Source organism: Electrophorus electricus, chromosome 7, assembly GCF_041902795.1.
Source record: "Electrophorus electricus isolate QZ-2024a chromosome 7, ASM4190279v1, whole genome shotgun sequence".
Taxonomy (NCBI): Eukaryota; Metazoa; Chordata; class Actinopteri; order Gymnotiformes; family Gymnotidae; genus Electrophorus; species Electrophorus electricus.
In genome coordinates this window covers 7,909,036-7,925,016 of record NC_137503.1, presented here as the reverse complement: position 1 = coordinate 7,925,016, position 15,981 = coordinate 7,909,036, and the positions used below count along the sequence as shown (strand labels likewise).

The 15,981-nt window shown below is 40.3% G+C and overlaps 1 protein-coding gene across 9 annotated transcripts in view; it reads left to right on the top strand.

The window, feature by feature from the left end:
* The window catches only part of hdac7b (histone deacetylase 7b), a 24,048-nt gene extending 8,067 nt beyond the window's left edge, over nt 1-15,981 (top strand). Inside the window, exons 1-21 of one of the 9 annotated variants that reach the window (XM_081717117.1) lie at nt 482-601; nt 4,875-4,963; nt 5,207-5,324; nt 5,703-5,805; nt 6,785-6,879; nt 8,588-8,704; nt 9,047-9,156; nt 9,674-9,866; nt 9,960-10,075; nt 10,604-10,688; nt 10,949-11,082; nt 11,174-11,344; nt 11,539-11,603; nt 11,701-11,770; nt 11,949-12,062; nt 12,638-12,735; nt 12,850-12,968; nt 14,064-14,197; nt 14,307-14,391; nt 14,531-14,651; nt 14,934-15,981. In XM_081717117.1, coding sequence (XP_081573243.1) covers nt 4,898-4,963; nt 5,207-5,324; nt 5,703-5,805; nt 6,785-6,879; nt 8,588-8,704; nt 9,047-9,156; nt 9,674-9,866; nt 9,960-10,075; nt 10,604-10,688; nt 10,949-11,082; nt 11,174-11,344; nt 11,539-11,603; nt 11,701-11,770; nt 11,949-12,062; nt 12,638-12,735; nt 12,850-12,968; nt 14,064-14,197; nt 14,307-14,391; nt 14,531-14,651; nt 14,934-15,039 — 2,220 coding nt within the window. In that variant the 5' untranslated portion in view covers nt 482-601; nt 4,875-4,897 and the 3' untranslated portion in view covers nt 15,040-15,981. Of the gene's footprint in view, nt 1-481; nt 602-2,785; nt 3,146-4,874; nt 4,964-5,206; nt 5,325-5,702; nt 5,806-6,784; nt 6,880-8,203; nt 8,224-8,587; nt 8,705-9,046; nt 9,157-9,673; nt 9,867-9,959; nt 10,076-10,603; nt 10,689-10,948; nt 11,083-11,173; nt 11,345-11,538; nt 11,604-11,700; nt 11,771-11,948; nt 12,063-12,637; nt 12,736-12,849; nt 12,969-14,063; nt 14,198-14,306; nt 14,392-14,530; nt 14,652-14,933 lie in introns of those variants that run through there. The other 8 variants (XM_081717120.1, XM_081717119.1, XM_027005566.3 and 5 more) reach the window with 8 other exon arrangements.

Below are 15,981 nucleotides of genomic sequence, written 5' to 3'. Positions count from 1 at the left end.
CTTTGAAATTTTCTATCACAAACACTCCTCCAGAGCTTCAAACTTGTGGAAACCCCCTACAACATGTCCCTCCATTTCCAAATGTCACTGTGTCAGTAAAATGTATCACACACACACAAACAAAAATAGATGCCTGAAGTGAGGTTAGTGGTAATGTTTACTGGAAAAGAGACCAGAAACATTACATGGTTTGTGTGTGTGTGTTAAGGGCTGGGGAGTTACTGTGCAGGGCCAGTGCTGTTCAAATTTGCAAGTGGCCTGTGGTGATTCTCATGTGGATCAGCCTGTATGCATGTAAATATTTCAGAGTAAAGCCACATAGTGCTGTTTGCTGGTTCACACCTGTAGAGGGACAGCCCAAATCATATTTACACAGTGAAACAAATACACAACCACAGCTCACACACACAGAGAGAGAGAGAGAGAGAGAGAGAGAGAGAGAGAGAGAGAGAGAGAGAGAGAGAGAGAGAGAGAGAGAGAGAGAGCAATAAATAAACTGAGCTGCATGAGTAGGTGCAGTAGTAGTTCAGGTGAATTTTAGGGAAAGCTGCTGCTGTCCTCCAGCGACAATGACAATCTGAAGAACTAAGAGTATTGATTGGTAAGATGCATGATTTTAAACCATATATGTGCCACTGTAGTAGTACCATTCTACCATTTACATCTTTCAGTTTATCTATCTAATTTGGGTATTTTTCATATTTCTTCAGTTCATTGCTGAAATGCATGCCTGTCAAATAAATCGTGCTAAGGCAATTTTTACAGTTTATAAAACTGAGCTTGTATCCCAGGATCTGTTGAGTTTAATTACACTGCATTTATTAAGCACTTTTTACTATAGACATTGTGAAAAAATTGCATTCGTTGAGTCCAGGTTTAGAAGGCAGGACCAAGCCATACCAAGCCAGGAGTGAGACAAACCTTCTTACCAAAGCATGAACAAGAAAACTTGAGAAGTGTCAGACTTTAAATGATGTCCTCTCCTTCTGGGGGACCTATGAATTCTCCTGCAAGGATGTTGAGCTGGAAGCATAAAAAATTCAGGGATTCAGGGAAAAGATTGTAGCCTTCAAACATTTGAGAGAAAAACCTTCTAAACTACTAGTACTCAGAGAGCTGGAATAATATCAGCTGGATTCAACTTAGACTGGAGCCAGTGGCAAGCTATCACCATGGCAAGCTATTATCCCATCCATAGACATCAGAATAGACCAGAGGAGTGCATTTTTTTTAGCTAGTTCAGCTGATCCTACTGTTCTGCAATAGGGGAGAGACACACTGTATTTAGGAGAACTGGACTAAATTGAGAAACATATTCCTACAGTTTGGATTCCTTTACAGTTTGGACAGCTACTCTTGATGAAAAATCTCCTTTCCATGAACACTTTCACTCATCAACCACTTTATTAGGTATAACTGTTCAACTGCTTGTTAAGGCAAATATCTAATCAGCCAATCACATTGTTGCAGCTCAATGCATTTAGGCATGTAGACATGGCTGAGCATCAGAATGGGGAAGAAAGGTGATTTATGTCACTTTGAACATGGAATGGTTGTTGGTGCTCGCTGGGCTGGTATTTGAGTAACTGCTCATCTACTGGGATTTTCAGGCACAACCATCTCTAGGGTTTACAGAGAATGTTCCAAAAAAGATGCCAGATGTCAGAGAAGAATGGCCAGACTGGTTTGAGCAGATAGAAAGGCAATAAATGGTCAAATAACCACTTTTTACAACCGAAGTATGCAGAAGAGCATCTCTGAATGTGCAACACATTGAACCTTGAAGCAGATGGGCTACAGCAGAAGACCACTCCAGTTGCTGCTGTGAGCTAAGAACAGGCAACTGAGGCTACAATTCGCAAGGGCTCACCAAAATAGGACAATAGAGCATTGGAAAAATGTTGCCTGCTCTGATGAGTCTTGATTTTTGATGTGACATTCGAATGGTAGATTCAGAATTTGGTGTAAACAAGACGAAAGCATGGATCCATCCTACCTTGTATCATTGGTTCAGGCTGGTGGTAGTGTAATGGTGTGGGGGATATTTCCCTGGCACACTTTGAGCCCCTTAATACCAATTGAGCATGGTTTATATACCACAGCCTGAGTATTGTTGCTGACCATAAACGTCCATTTATAACCATAGTCTATCCATCTTCTGATGGCTACTTTCAGCAGGACAACATGTCATGTCACAAAGCTCAAATCATCTCAAACTGGTTTCTTGAACTCTGTACTCAAGTCACCAGATCTCAATCCAATAGTGCACTTTGGAATGTGGTGGAATGGGAGATACACATCATGTATGTGCAGCTGACAAATCTGCAGCAACTGTGTGATGCTATCCTGTCAGTATGGACCAAAATCTCTGAGGAATGTTTCCATTATCTTGTTGAATATATGCCACAAATGATTAATGAGTTCTGAAGGCAAAAGTGGGTTCAACCCTGTCCTAGCAAGGTGTACCTAATAAAGTGGCCAGTGTAAATCCACAACTACTTTTGTGGAAAGCTTTGGAGAACCTGTTCGTTTCAGGTGCAACCATTCCTCCAGCTTTATAGAACGTCTATACTGAGGCTCTGCTTATAGCAATAGCCTGAAAGACAAAAAAAAAAAAAAAAGAGTTCTACATGGATTTTTGATTATTTACTGTCATACTGTTTACTGCATTCAATCTTCTCTCTTACTCATTTTTTAATCAGTGGATGTGGGTGAGGTCATAAATAATGCACGATTTAGTTGTATGGGGTATTCCCTACCCACCTTATCTTCCCGAGCACGCACACAACAGACTCTCTTTACGTGACCTCATCAACGGTCATATTACTTATACCACTATGCTCGTTTGAGCTTTTGTTTGGGGAATGGTGTGTCTTCTAATTCGATGGGGATGGCTCAGTAGATTAATCTGAGGAGCGACGGTTAAACAAATAGGGTATTATAATTATATTAACTCATTTAGTGATACCTGCACCACAGATGGTATAACTGAATCTGAAAGGCATTATTTGTTCAGGCGGAGCTCTAGAAGCGAGAAACAGCAAAGAGCAAACGTCTAAATAGAATCAACCTCGTTCTGTTTTTTTATTTCTAATTCTCTGTGGACGTGACATGCAGATCTGTTGATTGAAAAAGCAGTTTAAAGGTCAGTACTAATATGTCTGGATTCATTTGTCTTTCGATATGTCGAAAATTGCTGTGAATACTATAGCGTATTTTCGAAAATGCTGTGGGATGATAAGTAAAGCATCTTTAGGCGTCTTTGGCTTAAATATATTGATTGTAAAAAGGAAAATTTGTTAAACCTTTTAATACTTCCAAAAACTGCCAAAAACATGATGTGAGTTACCCCAGACTCTACCTTGAATTCGCACTAGGGGACCCAGCTCCAGGACTGCTCTTATTCACGGGACGACACAGGAAGTTTTCACAAGACTCTTGTTTAAAGTAGTTCTGTCTGTTCCTAATTCCAACTATCGTGAAGTGCAGGTCATGATAAGTGCGATGTAGGCGTTCAAGAAATTGTTTGGGGTCATCGCTGCGTTTTAACAAATAGTCTATGAGATTGTCATTTGTTTTTCTTTATTTCAGCAACGGAAAACTATGCAGTTGTGATAGGAAATGTAAAGTTGATTTTTAGCCTGTGCAACCTATTCGTGCGGTTTGATTAGAGTGTATAACTTGGTGGGTTTACCGGGCATACACAATCAGGACCTTCCGTTCGAGCATCTCTAGAAGACGCACACCACCACCAATTAAAATAATTAGTAATGCACATCCAGCTCTAGCTTCTTTTCTTGAGTAAGTAAGCTATGAGAATAAGTAGGTCTTCTGTTAATACTGTTAGAACCTTGAATTAAAAAAAATCTCCACTCAAGTTTATTTTAGGTCTCATTAACAAAACTTAATACCAACTTACTAAATAAAACCTGACGTTATTTAAATGAATTTGCTTAATATAATATTATGACATTAATAATACTTTTAATAAGCAAAAACTTGTGAATTCTTTCTAAAATTATTTTGTGAGTAATGTACTTGAAGGTTTCACTTTCACAGTGATTAACTTACTTAGGATCAGAGATTTATGGAATTAACATTTGAAACATTTCATGTTTGTTTAGCCTCTTTGTAGTAGATATTTATGTTTTAAAGTGTTGGAAAGTCATTTGGAGGTTGCATTTTCATAATGTCAACAACACGATTAATGTTGAGCGTTTTCAGACACAGGTCATATGTTGAGGTTGAGGTTGAGAATAATAGAACATGCTGTCATAAATAATACCAGAGGAGCAGAAAACCCTCTAACTACAGTGAAAGGAAGTGAATGTTTTGTTAAGTGTATGCTTTAATAGAGCACTTCCTCATTAGTTGTAAGGTTACCATAGTGATTCGCTCCAGATTGAGTATGAAGTGGTTTCCGTGGGAGCGCGAAGAGGAGTCTGTGGTGAGGTATCACATATATTCACAGAGAAGGCTAAAAAAAGACTATGCACATACTGCCTGTGTCCTTACTCCATACAGCACAACATCCACAACACAACAAGCTGTGTTTTTCTTCTTCATTTTCCCCTCTATGTTTCATCTATGACTTTTATGGTGGGTCTTTTACGATATCAAAAGATGCTACAGCCCCAAATTTTGCCACAACGTATTCCAGAGCTTTGATCTTTTTGTACAAAAACAGAAGTTTGAGGAGTTCATCTGCTGTAGCTGTGTGTGCCTTGTGACACACTGATTTAAAAAAATATATTCACATTATGCATACACATATGCAAAATTTGTTCCTCTCTCTCTCTCTCTCTCTCTCTCTCTCTCTCTCTCTCTCTCTCTCTCTCTCACACACACTCTCTTTTGCCCCTTTTCTTTCCTAGTGCATGGTGTATTTTCTGTCCCCATGGATCCACAATCATCTCCAGGGAGGTTGACCTGCCACCCGCTCCTTTATGGCCTACAGCGACAGGTAGCAGGCTGTAGATTAGTTCTGTGCCCATACACTTCATCAAAGCTTAGAGGGACATTAATCTAGATCTCCCTTACTATTCAGCAGGCTAACTGTTCACAAGGAGCTTCATCACACAATCAGATTCACATTACTTTCATGGTGTCCAACTGAGACACCAAGGCTGTGCATGAGAAATGTACATATGCTGTAGCATGCCTTGGTCCCCTCCTACCTAGCATTTGTTTCTTGGTCTCTATACAGACGTGTGAGCAGCACCTGAGCCTGGAGACACCAGGGGGGAAGCAGAGGGAGAGAGAGGAAAAGGGAGGTGAAAAAGAGGCTTTTATTCGGCTTTGGAATAAACAGAAGAGCCAACACAGTAATCTACATCCCACCTACCCGTTTCTCTTAAGGAAATTTCAATATGAAGAGAGAGAGGAAGAGATAGAGTTTCCAGCATTCTAAAAAGGGAACACAGGGGAATTCCATAGGCCAATGCCATGAAATTGGTGTCCTCGTGAAGAAGCACACACTCCAGTGTGTGCTTTTGTCTCTGTCTTCCTTTCTCTATCTCTTTCTTTCTCGCTGTCTCCTGGACTTATCTTAGTCTATACTGTGCATTCAGAGTCTTGGTTTTAGTATTCTGTAAGCACACTGTTGGGTCACAACTTTAAACGCCTACACATACATCACACGTATTTCAGTGTCAGAGAGACATCCACTTGTGCATTGCATCTTTGATTGTTTGCCTGGACAGGCGCAGTGGCAAGTCCTTGGGTGAAACAGAGGCTACATGACTGGATTCTAATGAAGCCACATCAGGCTGCACTCACCCACAGCAAACCCCCCATGAATTTCCGGTCAGACAGAGCCTCATTACAACATTCTTTCTCGCTCATAACAACTGCTAAAGGCATGTCTTAAAGCAACAAAATGCCTATCTCTCGGAAATTATAACATTTAGTTTCCACGCCTAATGTATTTTTAAAATTTTGTTTGTAAACATTCTAATTGTGAAATGTATGCTGTTGCTTAAATATTATGTAATGGTCTTCCACATAGAGCTTTTGTGTTGATTTGTAAATCACTGTGATAGTAAATAATGACTAAGTCATTGAAATCATAAAGCACTCTACCTCCATGCTCTAATGATCCTGCAGTTTGATTTCTTTGACCAAGGAGGTGAGCAGCTGCCATCACTATAATAGACATCCATATGATCAGTAACAGTCCATTATGGGGGACTAGGTTGAAGGCAGATGCATATATTAGCAATAACTGCAATTTAGAGTATAGCTTGTCCTGAGGTGGCTCACCAAGGACCATAGCAGTATGTAATGAATGTTATTTCCCAAAAGATGCAGAAAAATCCTAGTCTGTACTGTGACTAAAAAGATGACATATAATCTTAACTTTGTTGTAATAGAATACATTTATATGGCTGTACATTTTTTTAGTATTCTTTGCCTGCTTTTTTGAAAGCTTGAGCTTAGACCATGGTACTTTGAAGTGTCATGTACATTTTCTGTAAGACAGGCAGTTATATTTAAGAAAAGTAAAATGGACACTGGTGAAACTCACATGGAGCATGCTTGCTGTTCTGCAACCTGGTCCTGTTTGACAGTTCTCATGTGAAAATCACAATTAACTGTACTACTAAGATGAAATTCAAAGTTTTTGAGACTTTTTGGCAATCTTTGACCCTGATGTGCAGTAAAGATCACACAGTAAATCCAGAAGAACTAAGGGCTCCCACACAGTTGGCTTCATACCAGTTAAGATTTTCAGTCTGTAATGTTTAAGTGTTCTTGGCAGTAAATGTCTGTGACCATTGTTTAGGGTGCTGGCCCCTATTCCTGACCTAGCCTTTCATCAGGACCAACAGTGCTCATCTGTATCTCAAACTCACAGTAGCAAGCATCTTCGGAGAACAGGTAATATACTCACTGATCTCTGAGTGGGAACAAAAAGTTACCTGTTGAGTAATTCCAGTCTTTCCCAGCCACTTAACCACATTGCACTTAACAGGAACCACATTCTCCTACCATCTAACACAGCCTGTGAAACAGTAACACAACTTATAAAACATTTCATCCTCTATTTGCAACTCTCTACTTCAATGAAAACAATAAATTCATGCTGCAAGGGACATAGTGTTTAAAAGTGTATAACTCATAACTGTATAACTCCCTCAAACAGTAGCACACATCAGTTCAACAGTAAAACATATACAAACATTTACGAACTATTCACAGGCAAAACACTAACTACATGCCTCAAAGATGCAGATAACAACTGTGGTTGGTTCTAAAGTATTTAAACAGTTTCTTACCACGGTACAATGCTAATGGATACCTAACGTAACCCTCTGTGACCCACTAAAATGATAGTAAAATCTGTACACACACACAAACACACACACACACATACACACACAGAGAGAGAGAGAGAGAGAGAGAGAGAGAGAGAGAGAGAGAGAGAGAGATGGTCCATTACAGTGAAGGCAAAAATGAGAAAAGACATCTTTACTGTAAGTACAGTAATTTTATTGGGCTTCATATAATATTGTACTGTATGAAGCTATAATACAGTACTGAAATATAGGTGAATACTCAACCTCAAAATATCAAACAACCTAAAATACTATTATAAGATACAGCAAAATGCAAGACAAAGGTTTTCCATTTGCATTTCTCATGCCCTGATATTGGGCTACATGTGTTCATCAGCATGACAGATATTTTACCAGGCAATGCAGCATGGGAAACATCTCTGGACATAGCTAATCCAGCCTTGGCAGTCTGCTGTCTCTGTCATAGTGTTTAAAAGTGTCAATTAGTCATAGGGACAATGATCATATACTTTCCATCTTTAGACAGAAAAGAATTCCTCAATAGCACTGAGAAATGGGGAATATGATGTCTTTTTAGACACCACTAGTAGTCTGTTGATCGGTTTTGAGTTACATTTGCAGGCAGTGGTTAAGCAGTTGCAAGTCGGACCCAATTTGAGGAAGTGTTTTGGGATTAGTAATTAGCAACTGCAGCCAGAGTGTTGTGATTTGCGTGTTCAGACACTTTCATGTGATTTTTGTGTTATCAAATGATCACTGTGTCTACTGTTTTGCAAAAAGGCCATTAGGAATGGAAACTGATGTGTAAGTGGTGAGAAAGTGTTCACTGTTGTGCAAAAATGTTTCCTGTTTTGTTCTTATGAATTTGGAATGGACATCATGCACTGATGCCTTGGCCAATGCAGTTTAGCACCAGAGAAAAACAGTAAGTAATTAAGCTTGAGCAATGTTAATTATACCGTGGAATTTATTTTGCTTACTTTTTCCAGCTGGATACTGACACTACATAAGTGTGAGGTTGAGAAGAATAATTTCCCTGAGCCAATGTATTAGATAGACCCTGTAGGGGTATAGAAACAGGCTTTCTGCCAGGCCCAGTTTAGATTGTCTCTCCTCTACAACTTTATTAGTGATTACATTTTGATTGCACCTGTATGATAGGTGAACCTAATGAAGTGGCTGGTGAGTGTATGTTGTGCAATGTACATTTGACATTATATGAATTAGATGCAGTACCATCTATAACTGGTGTGATTTTTTTATCTGTGTGTCTGTGTGTATGTTCTTAGCCTCAGAACCAATTCGGAAACTGAAACCAAAAAGAAGTATGAACAGTCGAAAAAATCATCTTTGCCGTAAATCAAGTGCCCCCTCTCCAGGCAAACCATCCTCGCATGACACATATGGTATGATGATCATAATCTCAGTTCTTGTATTTGTAATTCTAGTCCCTGGGGGTCACCTTTAACTAGAGGCCTAAATCCAGATTTAGGACCATTTTATTGCAAACTAAAAGGAGAGCTGTAATTCTGATTTTTAATGCATCCCAGTTACTTATTATTTCTATTGCACCCCTCCGTGTGTGTGTACGTGTGCGTGTGTGTGCATGTGTGTGTGCTCATGCATGTGTGTGCATGCGTGTGTACGTGTGTGCGTGCGTGTGTGTGTGTGTGCGCGTGAGCGCGCGAGTGTGCGTGTGTTTTTACCTGTGCCTTCTTTTGTGCGTGCGTGTGTGTGTGTGTTTACAGATTCCTGGTCTAGCAGCAGTAGCACTCCAGTATCTCGGCGCAGTTCGCCCTCCAGTCTGTCAGACAGTGGAGCACAATTCTGCGACTACAACACAGGACTGTCTCATGAGGTCTTTCTTTCTCTTTCTCTCTCTCTCTCTCACACACACACACACACACACAAACACACACACCGACAACTTTAGATCTTATAGGATATATGGTAGATTGTTTCATATGACAATTTCAAAAGGTGAAGAGTGTTGATTGCTGGATATATCATCTAAATACACTTAAAAACAGCCTTTACCTTGGTATAATGAACTGTTGAAATGACTCTTTACAGTTATGCTGTCTGTTTTTTTTATTTTTACTTTTTTTGTGCATCATGACATTTGGATGCTATCGTAAACTTCTACATGCACTCTTTCTCCTCTCTCTCTCTCACACACACACACACACACACACAAGCACAGAGTGAGCCAACATGCTCCTCTCCTTCAAACGCCTTCACTCATCCTACCAGCTCTCCCCCAGCCTCAGTGCATTCATGGGACTAACCTCCAACACATGCTGATGATACTGTGCATAGAACACGCATGGTTTACTGCTCTGACTGTAGTGTACTTCCATTGATGTCTCCTGTAGAGCAAGAGGAATATGAGCAGCTTGAGGTGGGGGAATGTCTGCATGTCCTCTTCCCCAGCCATATATGCTTTACCTAGGCAGGAGGTAGGGGCAGGGGCCAGTTCCTCCACCTTGCTATCAGTGAACATCCTGAACCATCCTGTTATCCTACCCATGACAATGCTACCTACGGCTCCCTCACCACATCTCCCAGGTGAGCATGGCACACACCGCAATGAGCCAGTGGAGACTCAATACTTCAGCTGGCCCTGTGTAGAATCATGACATGTATTGTTCATTGTCACAGTGCATGTGGGTGCAGAGCAGCATAAGCTCCAGTGCAGAACTCGGTCCCTGCAGCTGTGCCAAGGTTACCGAGAGAACTGCAGCAAGCGACCTCAGAAAGCCTCACATATACATGAGGTGAGAGAAGCAAGCATACCCACACACATGCATGTGCACACACACAATCTTTCTCATTCCTGGTTCTGGAGAGTTTAGTGTTTTTCTCCCGCTCACAACACACCTGGTTCAGCTCATAGGTAATGGTAAGATAAGGTTTATGGTGTGGGGAGTACTTCAGCAGTAGGACAGGGAACTGTTCCATTCCTTATGCTGTCTGATTCCTCCTTTCATCTCTGCTACAAATAGATAATACAATACTGTACTACAAATGTGTATTTTAATATGAAGTACCATGTATGTTAAGGGACTATTGGAATTTTAGGATGAAATATGTACTTCCACATATTGTACATCAAACACTACCTATAAACATGCACTTTATAACAGCATTTTTATTATTTAAGCATTATTTAAGCATATGTATATGGCATATGTGATTCTTATATGGTTTATACAGGCCTTTTGGCATATGGGATTTCTCATGTCTGTACAGTCTCTCTCTCTCTCTCTCTCTCTCTCTCTCTCTCTCTCTCATGTGGCCTGCAGCAGTTGACCCGCACCAGGTCCTTTCCTCTCTTTAAGCAACAGATCACCCATCATGCTTCCGTTATCACGAATTCCCAACGCACAGGTAAGAGCAGGAGATGAAGTGCACTCAGAACTAGACAAAATGACATGGCCAGACTGAACTGTTTCACTTTACTGAAGAAGTTTCCAAATAAATACAGCTGTGACTAGTATCAGGCTCATGACAAGTCTCTGGCTCATGTTTGCTGAAACTTTGGATATTGTTAGACAATCAGACATTGTGCAGTGAAAGTTTATTCAGAACCTTCAATTTATAGACTTGTTACAGGTATTGCTTTCTGATGCATCTGTGTGTATGTTTAGGGTTGGTGTGTACCTCACAGATACTGAAGCAACAGGGTACCTGCACTGAGCTCAGCTCTCCTCCTGAGCATGCTGGGAAAATCCAGAGTCTGTGGTCCAGACTGCAGGAATGTGGGCTCAGAAATCAGTGTCAGGTACAGACCGGAACATTTCAGTATAGGCCTATGTCAAACGCCATAAGGGCCACCAGAGAGCCCCTCAAGCATGCTGTGTGCCATGTTTCAGTGGGTCCCAGGCCGCCAAGCCACACTGGAGGAGCTCCAGGTTGTTCGACCGGAGAGCCTCATTCATCCCTATGGAACGAACCCCCTGAGCCGGCTGCACCTGGCTGGGACGCGCATGGCAGCAGGCAGTGTGACAGAGCTGGCACTGCGGGTGGCACAGGGTGAACTGAGGGTGAGATACTAGCTGCCCCAGGGCAACAACTCCGCCACACTTTCCCCTTTTGTAGGGTTTCTCATCTCGAGCCTTTTTCTGGACTTTTGTTCAATGAAAATCATGGACAAGGGAGGAGCAATAGAGGCCAAGCCGATACTATGTAATGGAGCTCACTATCTCTTATCTACTCTGTCTCTTTGTACTCAAACCAGAATGGTTTTGCAATAGTTAAACCCCATGGACATGATGCTTCACTGTCCTCCAACACCAAACCCATGTGAGTAGCACAGTGCTCCCACACACACATAAGAAAAATCACATACACATTCATATTTACTTTCTGCCACTCATATATTTTTTATGGCTTTTTTTAGTTCAGTGGCCATAGCTGCTAAGCAGCTTCAGTGCAGACTGAATGTCAGAAAGATTCTCATTGTGGACTGGGTGAGACACTCACACACACACACACACACACACACACATGCATACACATGCACACACACTCTCACTCTCTTTCTCATACACACATGCACGTATTTAATGATTTTCAAATTCAAAATATCTAAAAATATCTAGGACACTACCCCTAACATATGGTTTCACATCTTGTGCCCTGTTTCAGGATATTCACCATGGTAACATAACTCAGGAAGTATTCTACACAGATCCCAGGGTTCTCTACATCTCCCTACATCGCCATGGCTTTGGAAACTCTCATAGAGGAGGACCCACTGAAGTTAGTCCCAAAGAACCCAGTCTACTGGGCAAAGTCATTCACAAGCATGGCATGCTTCTGTTCAAGAAAGATAGAGAGTGTCTATGGGGGGAGGGAAGGTTGGTTTGTAACTGTACTGCCAAAAAAAATAAATTACTAAAACTGAATTTAATGAGAGTTAAAAACACAAATTGAAATATAAATCATCCTAATTTCAACCAAATAGTACTAAATAGTAAAATATCCAAAAAATGGTGAGAAATTATTTTTGTTCTTTATTTTTCCTGGTGAAATAAGCATTCGACATATTCACAGAGAAACTAAAAATAATATAGAAATTGAAAAATGCATTAAGAACATCTGTGTGCATGTGTGTGACCTTATAACTGATAAATGTTGGTTTGCCTGCTTCAGAATTTAAATGCATGTGTGTGTGTGGTGTAGATTTGTGAATATGGGTGTTGATTTTGTGTATTATGCACAGTGGGCCATGTGTGTATTTATTTGTGTGTTGTGACCAGTAGAGCATGTGTGTTTGTTTGTGCATTATGTACAGTACAGGGTTTGAATGTTTATTTTGTGTGCACCCTGTACAGGTTGGCTCAGGCCAAGGAGAAGGCTACAATGTTAATGTAGCTTGGTCTGCAGAACTGGATTGTTCATTAGGAGATAAAGAATACTTGACAGCATTTAGGTATGGTGTCACAGTCTTCTCTGCTTGGCTAGGTAGTTGTGCATGATCAACAGTGAAAAAATGATGCTAGAGGTGTGCGATGCCCTAAACTTACATTCTCCTGTCTGTTTGCAGGACTGTGGTCATGCCTATTGCTCAGGAGTTCTCTCCCGATGTGGTGCTGGTGTCCTCCGAGTTTAATGCAGTTGAAGGCCACCCAGCCTCCCTTGGAGGACATGGGGTGTCTGCTAAATGTACGTACCAAACGTCCACTGTGGATGCAACGTCTTGTGTGATTGTTGGATAAAAGTTGGATAAACAATGTGTTCAAGATATCACACCAAACACCAAAAACTGGTTATACTATAACACTGTACCAGTCTGAAAGAGACGAGCTGCCACTTTTTTTAAATGTAGTGTCAACAACCTACACAAATGAGCCCCAGTGTTAACTTCAGGATGTACATTTGAAAAGTTCTCTTTTTGGTCTGAGGAGAACCTTTCAGTCTTCTAGAGCCCAACTCAAACTGGACTTTATTCTAATATGTCTGTAGCTGTGTCAAGGTGCTTAAGGATTGACCTGAGACAAAATCTCAACTGTTTAGAACAAATGTAAATATTTATTGGCTCATGACATAATTAGGTAGGGCCTTTTGCATCAGTATTACAGTAACATTTAACATCTTTATCCATACAGACCTAATATGTAATTCAGTTAAGAAACACCAAAAATATCTTGACTTTGTCATAGCCATTTTTGTAAATCTAATAAACTGACTTTACCTTTCATTCTAATCATCATTATCTAATTATTCTAACAGCATTCGAGTCATGTCATGTGGCTGAATTACATTTAGACTTTTTCCCACAGCACTTGTCATTAGTGCTGTTCAGGGATTTCACAACAAGTAAGTGTTTGGTGGATTTGGACACCGTGGATTTAGGAAAAAACCATGAAAAACTTTATTAAATTTGTCATTACCTTACAGTACAGATAGCTCTTATCAGACCATGCAATTTCAATTTCACATGACTGCTTAGTGTAGCTGGCACGTGGATCATGTAAACACTGTATATGACTAACCATTCACATGTGATACTGTACTCATTTTATCCTGCTGAAGCAACACGAGATGAAAAGTATTTGTTCACCGAAAAATGGGAAGTGAAAGGGTTTGTGTCAGGATAACGCCTGTGCAAGGCTGTTTAGTTTGCCAACTCATGTGTATTTTAACCATGACTCAGTATATTGTTTCTTTTTTTCTGAATTTTAGAAATTTGTTTCTGTTGTGATCAGTGGTTTATGGAGCAATGGCTCCAGTGTTGTATTGTGCTTCTGTGTGTTTCAGGTTTCGGCTTGCTGACACGGCAACTGATGGAGGTGGCCCAGGATCATGTGGTCCTGGCGTTGGAGGGCGGTCATGACATCAGGGAGATATGGGATGCTTCTGAAGCATGCATCAATGCTTTGCTGGACAATGAGGTGATGCACATTACTTGTTCAAGAGGCCCTCTACCTAGCACCACTATAACAAACAGAACATCTCAAAAGCTGGCTGTGTGTGTGTGTGTGTGTGTGTGTGTGTACACAGGTCGCACCCCTGTCTGAAGATTCAGTTATGAATATGACATGTGCTAACACCATGCAGTCCTTGCAGAAAGTGCTCCAAATCCAGAGTGAGTGTGTGCTTGGAGTGTTCACAGCTAGCCTGGCCTCACCTACGCTGGGACTGTGCCTCTTATATTTCCCCTTCTTGGAGTGTCTGCTGAACCCCCCAATTCCCCAACCCACCCCACCCCCGCCTCTCTCTTTCAGGTAAGTACTGGTGCTCGGTGAGGGCTGTAGTGAACACATTGGCACAAAGCACATGCTCTGCAGCCACCGAGGCGACCTTAGCCCTGGCTTCTCTCAGCATGGCTGGCCCTAAGAGCACAAGGTAAAACCACATCTGCTCAGCCTGCCATAATAACCTTGTCACTTCCAACCAGCTTTAAAGTTCAAGCCTTACCTATGTAGAAGCTTGTCAGCTTACTTTTGTTATTCTGCACTGGTGACACCTTATGACATTATTGTTATGAAAATATTAATACAATGCTCCAATATATACTAGCCTACATTTATTTGGACATATCTTTTAATATCTACATATCACAATCAGGTACAAGTACACAACCTGTGATATTGAGTGCAACATTTTTTGTCCAAATTTCTGTCATAGCTGTCAAGACTTGGGTGGGCTGTTTTGGTGCTGCCATGACCAGAATCAGCCCATAGAACATGATGAGAATATGACTGACTTACTGGAGAAGGAGACCACTGCCTGAACACAGAACACAGAACACAGAGAGGTACTTTCAGCGTTTATTGTTGTAGTTTTTGTTCAACACAGCTCTGTAAAATGCCCTGCCAGTATTTTTATACAAATAAGTATGGTATTGCATGTCCAAACCAAAATACATTTCTCTTGTTCTTAATGTTGGAAGAACATATACCTAAAATGTTAAATACTTAATTTTAATATATCATGAGCATGATATATGAGTAAAACATTGATAAAATTCATGACACAAGTTTCTGAGAAACTGTACATAAAATGTACATTATTTTAACAATGCGTGATCAGGCTACAGGCATTTTTCAAAACTGATGTGAATAAACTGGAAACATGACTCCAGACTCCAAAGCTTTGTTTAAAACTAAAAATACTTCACAAATGTGTGTTGTGCTCAAAATATTCAAACATGATTGTTTGTGAAAGGGTTTTTAAGATTGTCAATGCCACTGTATGCAGTTGTGTTCGTAGGTGTTTAATTTTTCCTTTGGTACTGACTGAAAATGTGTTTACATTTAATGAACTTTCCTATAGGCCTTTTCTGTGCCTTTCATGTTATAACATTTTATGTCCTGTCTGACGAGTGTCTTCATTAAGAACATAAGTTCCTGAGACAGCATTTGAAGTTTTTTCAGGAAGGCCTTTAAAATATCTGTACAGTAAATTATACAGTAGATGATGCCACTCTCGACTGTATACTTTTCTTAAAATAACTTTTTAAAACTTCTTTATAAATCTATAAAAATACAATTTTTTAAAATTAAATTCTTCAAAAAGAAGTGTCAAGTGTTTTGACCACTGTTCATAGTAAAATCTAACTTTCTTCTGAATTTCATGTCTATACAGACAAGGCAGCTTTATATTTAATGTTATTTTTTAAAGAACAGAAATAACCTGTTTTGCATTAACTCTGAATAAACTTGTTTTGCATATT